Source organism: Plutella xylostella, chromosome 17 (assembly GCF_932276165.1).
Source record: "Plutella xylostella chromosome 17, ilPluXylo3.1, whole genome shotgun sequence".
In the NCBI taxonomy this organism is placed as follows: Eukaryota; Metazoa; Arthropoda; class Insecta; order Lepidoptera; family Plutellidae; genus Plutella; species Plutella xylostella.
Window position 1 is genome coordinate 4,671,626 of NC_063997.1, and position 15,966 is coordinate 4,687,591.

The 15,966-nt window shown below is 36.9% G+C and overlaps 1 protein-coding gene across 1 annotated transcript; it reads right to left on the minus strand.

Annotated features, from left to right (window-relative positions):
• Window positions 1-4,127: 4,127 nt before the first annotated feature.
• LOC105397200 lies at window positions 4,128-14,888 on the minus strand (the record flags this gene model as incomplete). The annotated part of the gene is made up of 2 exons (XM_048626878.1): window positions 4,128-4,582; window positions 13,673-14,888. Coding segments are annotated over 2 exons (1,671 nt in total), but the record flags the coding sequence as incomplete, so codon positions are not given.
• Window positions 14,889-15,966: the final 1,078 nt, after the last annotated feature.

Sequence of the window (15,966 nt, forward strand, 5' to 3'; positions counted from 1 at the left end):
CAATATCTGCAGATAGACACTGTGTTGTTGACCAGCGTCTACAGATAGACAATGTGTTGTTGACCAACATCTGCAGATAGACACTGTGTTGGTGACCAACATCTTCAGATAGACACTGTATACTGTAAAGTTGGTCTAGAGCTGTACAATTCGTACAAGTTATGTTCTGACGTTTAACAATATAAATATGTTTCTGTTACTATAGTAGATTTTAGTACAGTAGAATTATCTACAGAAATGTAAGTTGTTTTTTGCAGCATTTTTTTGTATATTGATAGTCGAACTTGGCAAACATCTTCTGATATTTCATAGATTTAATGCACTGTAGCTCGGCCAAACTGCTTATCCAATGAAAAGCTCAGGCACTCTGTTGTAGATTCATAAAAACAATGACGTCAAACATTGTGTACCTGCCTATCATTATCAAGGATAGGCACTACGCCCTAGTTCACAAAGAGCTATCTGAAAAATATCTAGGAAACTGCTGGCCAGAGCAAAACTGTACTATAATGTCGGTTGTATTAAGCAATAATTATACCTTTTATATTAGGTAGTAAATAGGAATAAAGCTTTACATAAGTAGGTGCTTACTTTGGTAACTTTTTAATATTTCCATTGTAATATGGTACTTATCTTGTTCGATAGAAGTAGTAAGAATGATTTAATATATTATTACAGTATGAGTAAATTTATTTTCTTTTCTATTTAATGCTATTATGCGTATAGGTTTTACTTTTTACCCGGATTTGGGTGCCTTTCCACCAGACATGTGCTATGCAGCTATGATGCGAAAGAAATTGTTCCACCAGTTTCCACCAGTCTATGCTTTGCTATGGGGACTAATTAATATTATTAGTGGATAGCAACGTAGCATAGCACATCGCCGCCGGTGGAAAACACCATTATCTAAGCCCCAGCTGGTGAACTTGTTATTGTAATATTACCAAAAACTCTGTGACATCACATTATTATAAGTCATATTCATTGTAATTTAAATACTATTTGTGTTCATCATAATAATATAATCCATTTTAAATCCTAAAGTATGCTATTTTATTCTTATCGTGCTAATTAACGAATCGGTTACACCGATTTCTAGCTACTTTACAGGCAGACCAGTTTTCCTCAGTACGTGATTTTTTGTACCTACGAAATGCCCTGTCCCTCCTGACCATGAACTTCCGGATAGTGTCAGTAATCCAAGGCGTTGGTCGATGCTTGAGTTTTACAGGACGTACAAGGAGCATGAGTGTCAAACAGTTTTATGACATTGCTGCATAAGAACGCAACTCGAACGCAACCTTGTCATCGACATCTGGCAAGTCCTGCATGTCACTCCACTATTTATGTAGCATCGGATCTAAGCCTCTCAGCATCTAGCTTAGAAAAGTTACGTTGAAGGAGTACCACTGGCTTTGGTTTTGGAATGCGTAACCGATAAGAGCAGAAAATGAGGTCATGATTAGAGAAACCAGGAGCGAGGTGTTGTCCGTGTCATGAATTTTATATGGAGATGACGTTTAATTTGTAAATAAATCCCTGTCGGTTAGATAACCGAGAATGGTGAAATTGGCACTAAGTATACAGGGTGATTGGTAAGTCGATGTATTCCTTTAAATGGGTTATAGTCGAAGGCATTTCCAGTCCAGTAAATTAAGTTGAATATTGCGCAATTAATTATTATAATTAGTTGACTAGGATGTCACTGATGGAAAACAATCAAAAAAGTATTAATAAAATGATTAGTTTTTTTTAAATATTTGGCTTTTAAACATAAATTTTGGCAAAATTATAAAAAAAACTTAAAACTTAAATAACTCAGAAATGGTTGACTTTCGGATAATGCATTATGGGGTTCAGTTCAATCGACTGGAAATGCCTTAGTCTATAACCCATTTGAAGGAATACATCGACTTTCCAATCACCCTGTATAATAGACGCATTTTTCCTGAAATAAAAATGACATATTATGTATCTAGCCTATCTGAAACCTAGTTAAACATTGTGAGATATGGCGTTTCGACTTTCTCCGTGTTCGGCATCATAAGGGTCACAGTGACAGTTAAATAAAGTCCATTTTTCTCTCCACCTTTAATTTGCAAGGTGCGGGTGCCTATATAAAAAGAGTGAGTCGCCCGCGCGCCTCAGTTGTAATATCACCATGCAGAAATGACTAGGTTTCAGATAGGCTAGATACATAATATGTCATTTTTATTTCAGGAAAAATGCGTCTATTATGTAGTCTGAGCCTATCTGAAACCTAGTTAAACATTGTGAGATGTGTTTATTATCGCATGGTGGAGAGAAAACCAACTGTGACCCATAAGCTACTGATGAGTATATCAGTAGATAAATATTTGAATCTATAAATTTATAATGCATAGATTTCTAGGTAATAGATATACTAAAAAGAAAGGTATAAGTATACATAAGACTTAAGTACTTCCTTATTATTCCTGACTTGTCAGAAAGTTATGGAAGGTATGTACCTATACATATAGGTAGGTATTTATACATAGGTATGGATACACACAGTGCCTCTTCGAAAGCAATACTTATAAGTAATTATTGATCATAATCTTGTTATTGTCAAGGCAATATTTTTAACATACACTAGCCGAATGGATGGAACCAGTGAAATACTTTGCAACAATATTTAAAAGCTGTAAAATGTAGAATATCGATCCAGGCCGCTGGGGCTCAGGTCAGCACATGCTGACTAGGGTATGTAATTCTGGACTGACCTCAGAAATGCAGCAGCCGACCCTGGAGCCTCTTGGACCTGCTCAGTCAGCCCCGTACGACGACACGGCCTGCAACACCTGGCGCGGCATCTAGTCCTTGGAACGAGGAGTGGTGCTTGAAGGGAAGATAATTTTACTAAATATCTCAGCCTCATCAGCTACTGGAAAAGATTAACAGATGAAGGCTGTGACACTGGCGGATAACTAAGTATTCAGTTTTTCAAAACATGATGCAGGTCACTATATTCATATTCTAGATTGACAAGTAACACACAGTCTAATTTTGTATTCTAACTAACTCGGCGGTTAACGAGTTCCTGTGCAGTCCTACTAGGAAGGAAAGTTATTTTATAAGCCTTTGCACCGATTTTGTGGGCTACTATCATTCTGTATCATCATGTGTGAATATTATGAGCTCTGGCAGCATTCCTTGGTAGATGACATCAATTAATAAAGATTGATTAACACAACAATAACAATTATAATAGTTGATAAATGAAACCCGGCTAACATGTCTTAACTGGGTAAGTAAATGATCAGTCATGCCACTAGGATAAGTAAAATGTTCAGTACTTCATATGAAAAACATTAACAAGGTCACCTTTAGGTATGTTCGTCAACACTAAGGACAGGTCTCGGCCAAAACCTTAAGGCTTCGCCTTGTTGCAACTTCAAAGGTACGTAGGTAGGTACCTACTTACATTGTTGTAGGTTCGATTTTGAAACCATTAAGTCAACCTAGATAAAACAAAATAAAATAGCTCGATTAAATAAAGATGGTACGTAAAGATGTTAGTTGTACACACGGCAACGTTAAATGGTTGGCAGGGCACACTAACGCAGGTAGTGTATGTGTGTGTCGGCGACGTCAACGTTATTATTTAGTTCTGGGCAACCCACACACGGATATTGTAAGCATGTAGTTGTGCCAGTGACAATGATTCATTGTTTTTATGATATGAAGCAAAATTTTGCAAGGTGTTGTAATAGAGTGAATGGCTCAGTTGGTATGATACAAGACTTACATGAATCGGTATGGTGGTTCAAATCCCACTGAACTTACAATATTCCTTTTTTGTTTTTTTAATAATATTAATTTATTTTTTAAGATGGTTAATAATAGTATTTTAGTATATACGAATAAAAGCAACACAGAAAGTAAATGTGTTAATAATGATAATGAGAAATTAAAGATTTTATGCACCTTTTAAACTTTATATTATTGATTAACGTTACAGTCGTATTTTTGAGTAGTAAGGCAGGTAATTAAGTACGCGTCTTGCTTGCGCGGTGGCTACGATCGGTTCTGCCGGTGCTTGCGTGTGAGTGGCGGGGCGCGGGCGCAGGGCCCTCCCCGCGCTCCGCTGCCGCACCTCTGGTCAGCTACAGGATGTTGCCGTCGGCGTTAACATTCTGCCCCCCTTGAAAGGAGCTGGTAGAGATCTCTTTCAATGTCTCTGCATCATCCTCGTCATCTGCAGTCACGGGTAAGGGACATACTTTGTTGAGGGCCCTCCGTTCAACGCCACGGTAGGTTATGAAGTCTGCCACTCTGCACACTCCGTCTGCTCCAGGATACATGTGCTGTACTCTGGCTAATTTCCACTTCATAGGCGGGAGATTCAATTCCTTGAAGACGACCATGTCTCCAGGTTTCAAGTTTTCATGTTTAAGGCGACATTTGTTTCTTTGTTGGGTTTCTGCCAAATATTCCTTTGACCAGCGACTCCAGAAGCTTTGTCGATATTGCTCAATCAGCTGATATCTAGTGCGTATCTTCATGTTCTCGCAGGGTGGTTCTGGTAGTGACGTCAGCGGCCGCCCGATGAGGAAGTGCCCTGGGGTCAAAGGAGAAAGATCGTTGGGGTCAGGAGATAAAGGAATTAGGGGTCGGGAGTTGAGGATCGCTTCAATTTGGGTAAAAAGCGTACTCAACTCCTCGAATGTAAGGCTAGCATTTCCTATTATGCGCTTAAGATGGTGCTTGGCACTTTTTACGCCTGCTTCCCAGAGTCCACCGAACGTGGGGCTGTAAGGGGGTATAAATTTAAATTGAATGCCCTCATTAGCGGTAAATTCTTTTATAGAACGAAGACTCGATCGCAGGACTTTGCCCAATTCATTGCTTGCACCCACATAATTCTTTCCATTATCACAATTAAGAATAATCGGTTTTCCTCTCCTGGAGATGAAGCGTTTCAAGCACATTATCAGGGCTTGTGTAGTGAGATCGCTGACTATTTCAAGATGTAAGGCCTTTGTTGCGAAACAAACGAATATACATAAGTAACATTTTGAGATTTTATTGCCACGACCTTTTTTACTTGAAATCATGAAAGGGCCAGCGAAATCAGTGCCACATATTTGAAAGGGAAAGCATTGAGATACTCTATTGGAAGGTAAGTTACCGAGAAACGGCTCTAAAGTCTTACCTTTCAATCTTGTACATGTTATGCATTTACGAACTGTACTTCTTGCTAAATTTCTCCCGGCTAGGGGCCAAAATTGTTCCCTAAATGAACTAAGGAGTAATTGCGGGCCAGCGTGGAAGAGTCGTAGGTGCTCGGCTGCCATAAGCATTTTAGTGTAATGATGCTTACTATCCAAAAGGGCTGGATGTTTTTGTTCGTAATTTAGAGAAGCATTCTCCAACCGACCACCCACTCGCACGCTAAAACGCCGTTCGCATCGAGGAATGGAGATAACTGTAAAATACGAGATTTATGTTTAAGTGAGTTACCTTTAGTCAATACTTCAATTTCAGAGGAAAAGGATTCCCTTTGTGACATTTTAACGAGAAACATTAAAGACTCATTAAGTTCATGATTATTTAATGGCTCAGTGTTTCTGGCTTTTGTTTTACAATTTTTTATGAACCGAAACACGTAAGCATACACTCTTTTAAGTTTTAACGCATTCGAATATTTTTCAAAATTTATAACATTGTCTGTCATTTGTTTATTACGAATATGATTGACTTTTAACTCTGGTAAATCTATCTTTATGTTAGGTGTTTGAGGCCATTCTGACTCCGCTTCTGAAAGAAAGGAAGGACCTCGCCACCACAATGATGAGCTAACTAAAACACTTGGTTTTACACCCCTTGAGGCTAGGTCCGCAGGATTATGTTCCGTCGGCACATGCCTCCATGAATCACGGTCAGTCAGTTCGTGTATTTCATGTATACGATTACAGACAAACGCTTTCAAGACTTTAGGTTGCGTTCTTATCCAGCCTATAGTGATCGTTGAATCAGACCAGAAAATCTTTTTGTTAATTTGACAACGAAGTGCCTCACTTACTCTCGCTACCAGACGCGCTCCTAGGAGAGCAGCACACAGCTCAAGACGAGGTATTGTGACGGTTTTCAAAGGTGAAACCCTAGTTTTAGAACATAGTAGGCTAATTGTTACTGTGTTGCAATCATTGACGGTTCGGAGGTATACGCAGGCAGCATAAGCATTTTGGGAAGCGTCCACAAAGCAATGAAGTTCTGTGACGACAGGAGAAGTGCATAGCGTGAACCTCGGAACTGACACTGTAAGTAGAATATTTAATTGGGATATTAAGTTTTTCCATGTTTTTTCAATATTTTTGGGAACAGGGGTGTCCCACTCTAACTTTAATTGCCATAAAGTCTGAAGAAGTATTTTTAATGTGATTGTACTAGCGCTCAGAAGGCCAAGTGGATCGAAAATTTTGCACGTGTTAGACAAAATATTTCGTTTCGTTGTTTGTGTAGTGTCTGTGTTTATGTTTATTGAGAATTTTAATGTATCTGTGTTAGGTGCCCAAGTAATTCCTAACACACTTGATTCTTTGTTTAAATTAAGAGCCTCAGTTTCTGTTTCTTGAGAAAATATTTGAGGACAATTGGTTCTAAATTTACGAATAGGAAAACAAGCAGAGGCTAATGTTTCAGTTACATTCTTATGTATATGGGCTAACTCATGTTCAGTTGAAGCTCCGGTGAGGAGGTCATCAACGTAAAAATTTTTTTGAATTACTTCTGATATTACTGGATCACGGCATTCTTTTGCTAATTGAACTAGACACCTTGTGCTTAAATAAGGTGCAGATGCCGTGCCATACGTTACTGTGTTCAATTGTAGAGTGTCAAGAGGCCTTGAATCATCATCGCGCCACAAAATTAGTTGCAAATGTCTCTGAGACTCGTCCATGCTAATTTGTCGATACATTTTTGTGATGTCGCCAGATAGCACGTATTTATGTTGACGAAACCGAACTAATATACTGAATAAGTCGTCCTGTACAACTGGACCTATGCATTGAATGTCGTTTAAAGATTTATTGGAACTAGATTTCGCGGATGCGTCAAACACGACTCTAAGACGGCTAGTTTCACTTGACTCACGTATTACCGCGTGATGTGGCATCATGTAGCCGAAGGTAGGCCTTTCAATTTTTGTTAAGTGGCCTAGGTCCTCATACTCTTTAATGAAATTTGTATATTGCTGTTTAAGATCTGGACATTTTTTTAATTTCATCTCAAGATTTATGAAACGCTTTTCAGCCATTTTATATGAGTCACCGAGTGATGTTTCAGGATCTTCACAAAGAGGCATTAGCACTGAGAATCTACCGTTATCTAAACGCTTAGTAGTGTTCGTGAAATGTTGTTCACAGAACTCATCATTAGCACATAAAGGCTGTTTTATGGACTGAACTTCTTCAAGAGCCCAAAACTTCGTTAAGTTTTCATGAATTTCTTTTGTAAAGTTACAATGAATCTTGTTTTGAGTACCATTATGTTTCAGGTTACAATTATTAAGAGTGAGGGGTCCTACCACAATCCAGCCTAACTTGGATTCTTGAAGGATAGGCATACCAGGCCTCGACTTGATTTGTTTAGGTGACATGAGCTCATAGAACACTTCTGCACCTAAAAGAAGGTCAACTTCACATGGCTGATAAAAATTAGGATCGGCCAGCTGTATATGTTCAGGTAAGTTAAGCTGTGTGACGTCTACAGGAACGTTAGGTATGTGACCGGTGATTTGAGGCATCACTAAACATTTAAGGTAAGTACAGGGCCTCAAGTCTGCTATTGGTTATAAAAAATATCAATGCAGATATCCTATAGAGACTCAATAGAGACTCCATTGTGATTGGCCCAAAAACGGTAGTCCCTACGACTCACGGCCAGTCTCGATAAAATATAAATGCTATTGACACAGAGTGATCGTGACGTCATCTTGGCATATTATCAGTGTTGCCGCTTTTGTTAGAATTGTAAAGCCAGCATGCACGGATCGTCCGACTTGGGCTTAATTTGAAGATTTTTCACACTATTTATTTAAAAGTATAACTAATAATAATAATAATAATAATAAAAATCTTTATTGCGCAAAAGAAATGTTACATATTTACTATATACTAAACAAGGTATTATGCTTAAACTATATCTATGCACACGTCTGAATTGGACATTAATCACAAGGAGCAGGGGTCCCCAAACTAGGCTCAGCCCGTATCTTGGGGTACCAAAAATGACTTGACTAAAGTGAATTTATATTAATTAGTAAAACATAAACAGTGTAACTATGTCACAAGAGTGAAATAAAATTTCAAAAACAAAACAAAACATAAAATTATCTTAAACAGTCTTCTTGTTATGGTAACTAATTATAGAAATAAAATCTTAAATAAAATCTTTAAATCAATCAATAGATAATGCTGGTAATAATTCTACGAGTATTATAGGATATCCTCAGTACAATAATAATCTAGTTTGAGTAAGCATTCCTTCAACTTAATTTTAGCCTCAGGGACAGAATAGTTCTTAAGATTACAGTATTGTAGCATATTGTTATATACATGAGCTCTGATATATGAGCCAAACCTTTGACCAAAAGCTGTATTCAAAAAAGTTACAGGCATTTTAAAAACGCGTTGTTTGACGAGCTTTTCGTATAGATCGGATGATAATATATTTTTATGGGTGGAAAGACAAATCCTAAGAATAAAAAGTTGGCGTATAGTAAGAACTTTAGCTTCACTGTAGAGTGTCTGAGTTGGGTATCGATACGGTTTTTTTAACATAGTTTTAAGTACAGATCGTTGTGCCCTTTCTGTGGATATAATTACGGTTTTTGCTGCGCTGCCCCATACTGGGATGCAGTAGGAAGCGATAGATTGACAGATAGCAAAGTAAATTCTTGTAAGAAGTTTGGGTTCAGCTGAATTCCGTAGTTTCTTTAAAATACCTGCGGTTTTTCTTAAACGTTTACATAGGCAGTAAATGTGTTCTTTAAAGTTGAGATTTTGATCTATGATCACGCCTAAATACTTTATAGAGGAAGTTATATCAATAGATTTACAGTTACAGGTTGTTAATTGCGTCAGATCAGAATTACAGGTGTGAATTTTTAAGTGATTTGGGGTTGTTGGTTTAGATGCAGCGGTTTTATGAAAACATATGAATTTGGTCTTTTTATGGTTTATGGTTAACAAGTTATTCTGTAGCCAATGGTTGATGGTTATCAAGCCTAGTTCAGAGTTTTTATAAGCATCATCCCATTTTTTACCATTAAATATAATTGCTGTATCATCTGCGTAGCAAATGACTTCAGCATTTTGTAACTTTAGTTCATGGATATCGTTCATATAAAGAAGGAAAAGAGTGGGACCAAGTATGCTCCCTTGGGGGACACCGTAAAGTACTGGTAAAGCTTTACTTTTCAGTGAACCAATCTTGACCAGTTGTTTTCTATTTGAAAGATAACTGTTAAACCAGTCCAGCGCAGTGCCTCTGATACCTAGGTGGTGTAGCTTTGCCAACAGTATTTTTGGCGAAACGGTATCAAAAGCCTTTGCCAGGTCGAGAAACACACCAATGCAGCTGTTTCCATTGTCTAAATTTGTAGCGATAAGATCTGTCAGAAGAACTGCCGCGTCTTCGGTACATTTGTTCTGTCTGAACCCGAATTGGCGGGGGGATAGAAGATTATGGGATTCTGCAAACTTAACCAATCGTTTGTTGACTATTCTCTCAAGAATTTTTGATAGTATGCTGAGTAAAGAAATAGGCCTATAGTTTTCTGGAGCCTGTCGTGGTCCATCTTTATAGATTGGAGTTATTGATGATATTTTCCAGGCTGTCGGGAAAAAACCATTGCTGATACTTAGGTTAATTATATGCGTTAACGGTTCAGCTATGATGTTTTTAGCGTATTTTAACAAGGCCGCATTTATACCGTCTAAACCAGGAGCGCTTTCAGTTTTTAGGTTATTAATAATACAAATTATTTCTTGTGTGTCAGTTGGTTCTAGATATAATGAGTTGGGTAAATTATTAATATTAATATTAGATGTTAACTCTTCTTCTGTACTATTCATTTTATTGAGAATATCGTCAGCAAGCGTTTTTCCCACAGAAGCAAAATATGTATTTGTAGTATTAAGTGATTCTATAGGGTCGTGATTAATAGTTGTAAGATCCACAGCATTATTGTTCTTTGTTTTAATATTACAAATATTCTTTATTGAGTGCCAAAGCTTTTTAGGATTTTTCATGTTAGTTTGAAGTTCATTTTTCTCATATTCAGTTTTTATCTTTCTGATCAAGTTTTTGTAAAAATTTCTATAACGTGTATATGTTAACTTTAAGACTACATTTTCAGGATCTGATTTTTGTTTATAGTGCAAACTGTCACGATGTCGAGCACATCGGAGCAGCCCGGGAGTCATCCATGGTTCTATAACTAATTTGGATTTACTAACTTTTACTGATTTAGAATTACTCGAGATAGATTTATTTAAAATAGAAATGAAATTATTTGCTGCATTATCGGTATCAGTATCATTTAAAACGTGGGCCCAATCAGTACTTTTTAGTTCTTCAATTACAGCATTATAGTCAAGTACATTTCGGAATCTATCTGGCCTTTTCTTAATAGGATTTGTACCCAGGCCAGCTATTATAATTTTGTGATCGGTGATGTCTGCGTCACACACTATACCAACAACAGGTAGTATGGTTTTCACTGATATGTGATCTAAACAAGCGTTAAAGCGGGTTGGCTTCGTTATGGCTTGTTCGAAACTGTGTTCCGTAAACAGACATAGGTATTCTTCAGCCTCAGGTGATAAAATGTCGATATTAATATCGCCTATAACCATTAAACAATTTTTGTCTTTATGCAATGTGAGATTTTCATCAAGTGAGTACATAAAATTGTCAGTATTTCTAAAGGACGGAGATCTATATATGCCAAAGATTGTTACAACATTCGGGATATCAATAATTAAGCAGCATGATTCAACTAGGGTTGGTTCGGTGACTAAACTGTTACTAAACCTAAACTGTTTTATCTATCTATCTATCTATCTAGTGACTAAACCTAAACTATATTATGTGTATGTATTATCTATCTATCTAGTGACTAAACCTAAACTGTTTTATCTGATTCGATGCTTTTTAAAATCAATAAAAGACGTGTTATGGCATTTAAATATATTTTTCATATATTAAACTGGCTGTATAATTAAGACCATAGGCAAAAAAAAAACTCTATTGTCGTGTCGATTTGTTTGTTACACAGAGTAGGTAATATATATGGTTTTGTTTCTTATGTCAACTTTAACATTGTATCGTTTTGTTTTGTTTCGGTTTTCTCTGTTAGTTGTGGATAAAAAAACATACAGACGAATTCGTTCATTTCCCTGTTGAAAAGTGATCTCTTCGCGAAATTATCGCAAATATGGATTATTTATCGATGAATGTGCAGTTGTGCACGCTTTGAAAGCTGAATTAAGGAAAAGAGGCGCATAAATAAGCGGTCTCAAAGAGCACCTAATTCGGAGGTTAGTTTGTTTACTGTTTACAAACTTATTTTTTACCAAATGTATGCTTGTTTGCTTAGATAACAGTTATGTTTTTTCTTTTTACAGACACGAAGACTATGACCGTAACAGTAACTTGGTTGGAAACGTAGAGGACAGCATCATACAACAAAATGATTCAGTGTATACTGTTGAGTGGCCTTCAGAAACTTTGTATAGCAGTGTGAACACTAAAAATTAAACTCCAGATCTAGATATTGTCACCAATGAGTAACTACTTTGTAATTTATGCACAGTGTACGGTGGCGCCTTTTTTTTATGTTATGTTTTTTTGTGTCAGTCAGTCAAGTCAGTCCGTGACTTCACCCAAGGGTTCTAGTTGAAAACCAGCGCTATGGTGTGGTTTAGCATACCTGCCATAGCATCAAGCTGAACTAGAACCCATTTCAGCACCGAGAAGCAACATTCATGCTTTTAATAACTTATTTTTTTAATTTACTTTTTAACCTTTTCTTCTAAATGTAAGTAAGTATGTGTTGTTTCTGTGTGTGTAAGAAATAAATAATTTTTCTTTCTTTCTTTCTTTCTTTAAAAGTATACAGGCGGAGTTTTTAAAATAGCGATCCCTGATGATGAAGGGACCAGCTACATCTGTTATAAATCCGGGGACGTGTTGTGTGTGATGTGTGTAACAGTGGTGTTTATGTGGATGTGCTTGAGCAGCATGTGAGCTTGAGATCGCTATTTTAAAATCTCCGCCTGTATACTTTTAGGCGCAGGCCACCGTACATACCATCGCTCTTACGGTGAATGAAAACATCGTGATAAAACCTGCATATCTAGATTTTCGAACCCACAAACCTGCAGAGGACCAGCGTGGTAGGAAATGGTCCAAGCTTAGGAGTGGAGTTTAGACCTTAAGGCGATATGCACAAAGGCTCCATTCGAGTGAGCTAGGTGCAGGTACTGACACCCTCACAAATAATAGAATACTTAGTATACTATACTACCATTATTTAGTTTCAACTAACAACTCAACCAGCATTCATTGTGTGGATTACTAATGTGTTATATTTTTTGTATAGCAGTGTGTTTAAACGGAAAGGATAAATAAAAGTTAAATCAGTGTGTAACTCTTTTATTTTTATTGTATTTATTAAATGCCTAATCCATATTTACATTATGTTCTTTCTGAAATTGGTTATAATGATTTTCACAAACACGAGATTGTCGGATAATAATTATTTCACAAGCCACTGTTTTAGAACAGTTTTATTACTTGGTAACATATGTCCTCCTTTTCTTTCCGAACATAACGGATCTGCACAACAATGCGGGATAGTAACTCGATATGATGATAGTTATTTTATAATTAATAAGCTTATAAGATTCAAGATTTTAAAACTTTATTGAGAACCTGCTCCTTTTTTCGGAGTATGTTAAAAATATGGCTAAGAGAATAATGCAATGAGTATCTGAAACGTATAATAAGTATACCTAAGTATTAGATAGTCTTCTACCATCCAGTTCAGAACAATTTTTTGCCAAATTATAGACGGCTCCAAACCTTCATAGATATACCATCTTTCCTGCGTTCTTTGGCTATCAGGGGAGTTAAATCCGCGGCAATCTCCTTCACCACATGCTTACTGAGGCGAAATGTCCTCACAAACTCCGAGTCCGGCAAACTCACGAGAGGATCGACATTCCGGCTCATGAAGGCGCGATTTCGACGCCGCTCCTTCAACTCCCGCCGACCTCTGTCCACTCTGTCTGCTAATATTAGCATTTCCCACCGCAAATTTAAATTATAATTCCGATCCATTATGACAACATCTGAATAATACGTGTATATTAGGTGTATCTGCTCAATGGCCTCAGAATGGTAATTTTTGACAGATAAACCGTAATGAAGCAACTGACGGAAACGTCAATAAATAGTGGACTACGCAAATTGTCACCCGAGAGACGATATCGGTGTGGCACTTGTCAGTGGACTAGCGTGTTGTTCAATGTATTATGAGTGGCTTCCATCCAACTTCCATCGAGCTGACACTATGGTCTTAAAAAATACAAGACTGCCAAATGTGTAATTTTGCGCTGTCGACATACAATCGACATACAATTATACTCTAATGCATTTAGTAGACTTGGGGCCCTGAACGGGTTAACTAATGATTCAATACTCAATTCACAGCTTTCTGACAAAAATATTGGCGCATTGTTTATGCCCGTTACATTTGTATTTATGTTTTTACCTACTAAACCCATTTTATGTTTCAGGTTCGAGGTGATGAATGAAGATTGGCTGCCCGCATCGAGTAAGGCACGAGCAACGTAAGTATTTTTTGTTTCAGGATTGACAACTTTAATTAAGGCTGTACCTAATAGGACTTGGCTTGGAGTTTGTGCTGATAGTGACACAGGTAAGGAGTTTAAGACTGTGTTACCAACGTTATTATTATCCGATCTATGTAATAAAGTATTATGTTTTTGTTTGCAGATCCTACAAGTGCCACTCAGTCGACACTCAGTAGCATTGTGACCTCTCCGTAAGCAGTTCGAACAAAGGTTATGTTTTACGACTTCGTTTGACCTACCTTCTGGAGATAAATTATGAAACTTGTTACATTCAACTATTCGATGTTTATCATTACAACACGGGCATGATGGTTGGCTATGTTTTTCATTGCTAGAAGCTACAAAACTTTTGCTCTTTTGTTGATGTGAATCTTTATGATAATGTTCATGTCTTTTTTGTTCTTTATGAAATGTGAACGAAGTTTTCTGTTCACCTTTGCTAACTAACATCGTCTCAAGAACATCTGCTCGATTGCGCAAAAAATTCAGGAATTCTTTTAAAGTAGGTAAGTCTGTATGACTGTTCTTTGACTCTTCCCACTTTCTTAAAGTCACAGGATCAATTTTTGTTGACATTAAATAAATTATTAAGATGTCCCAGCTATCTGTAGGTAAATCGAGGCTTTGAAGAGATCGTAAATTTTTTGTGATGTGATCAATCATAAATCTAAGCGCCTTATGCGATTCACGAGCAATTGGTTCGAAATTAAATATTGCCTTTAGGTGATTATTTATTAATATTTTTTTGTTATCGAACCGTTCGCACAAAAGTTCCCAAGCTACATTGTAATTCTGAGAGGTAAACTCAATAGATTTAATCACAACTGCCGCGTTTCCTTCTAAAGATGCCCTTAAGTAGTGAAATTTATTTATGTTTGAGATAGACTCATTTGAATTAATTAAAGAGTCAAAGGTATCCCTGTATTCTAACCACGTAAGGTAATTGCCATCGAATTTGGGTAAATTAATTGTGGGTAGTTTACATTATTAAATTGCCCACTACAAGCGGCGGAACAAGTTGATTTGTTGGAGCCGTGATTTTCATTTTTATTTTCGTTAAATTTCGAATAATTTTCAATTATTTCTTGAGCAATGGAAACTGTGCTGTAATATTGGGATTCAAATAATTCCCTTTCAAGATATTGTTGCTCATCATCACACAAAAGTTCAATTCTAGTTTGAATGTTATCAAATTCAAAGAATAAATTTTCTATTTTTGTTAAGCGAATAGTTAATTCTTTGATCTGTAAACTTGTAATTGTTTCTACGGTACACGTAGATAAAGGCATCACATAATTACGAAATTTAGTTAATGCTCCCTTTTTTGTACCTCTTAAAGTATTCAAGTCTTTAAGTTGTAAGTTATTAATATTTACGCCTGAATTCGCTTCATTTCCAGAGGAAGGCTCGGACTTCTTATCACTAGAGGAAAACATTATCGAAGGGCACGTTCAATCAATTAGACTAAGTAGGTAAATGTGCATCAAACCACTTTGTAGGTTATTGAAGAACTCCTGCGATCAAGTCTTCGAAGAAACCCGGCGAGTGCCACGAAGCGAGCGCAGCGGTAGGCTAACAACAGCCTGCCGGCCGCCGGGTGACCTCTGCCGTTGAAGGTCACACGGAACTCGTGGCGCCTGGAATTGTTTCGGCAAATTCTATGTGACTAACTAATAATCACTGTTGCTTATTTAGGGAAAATATATCTACTAGCAGCTTAGCAAAGTTAAGGCTAAGTAAAGTAAGCTAGAATTAATTTATTTTTAATGAATTGAACCGCAGTAGCAACTAATGAAATAATGAGAACTTTGAGAGCGTATTTTTTAAGTCAATTATGATTCTAACTATTTTATTTGTTATGAAAATTTGTTAGAAGGGTCTAAGGAACAATATTATTTTGCGTATAATTTGAAAATGCAATGAAATAAGCGTTAATTTGACGATATAAAGTAGGTAGGTATGTATCGGAATTTATGTCGATACGCCGATGTTAAATTAATCACTGATAAGATAACTTATATGTTAAGAAAGCATCTTATTGCACAATCATTATGCT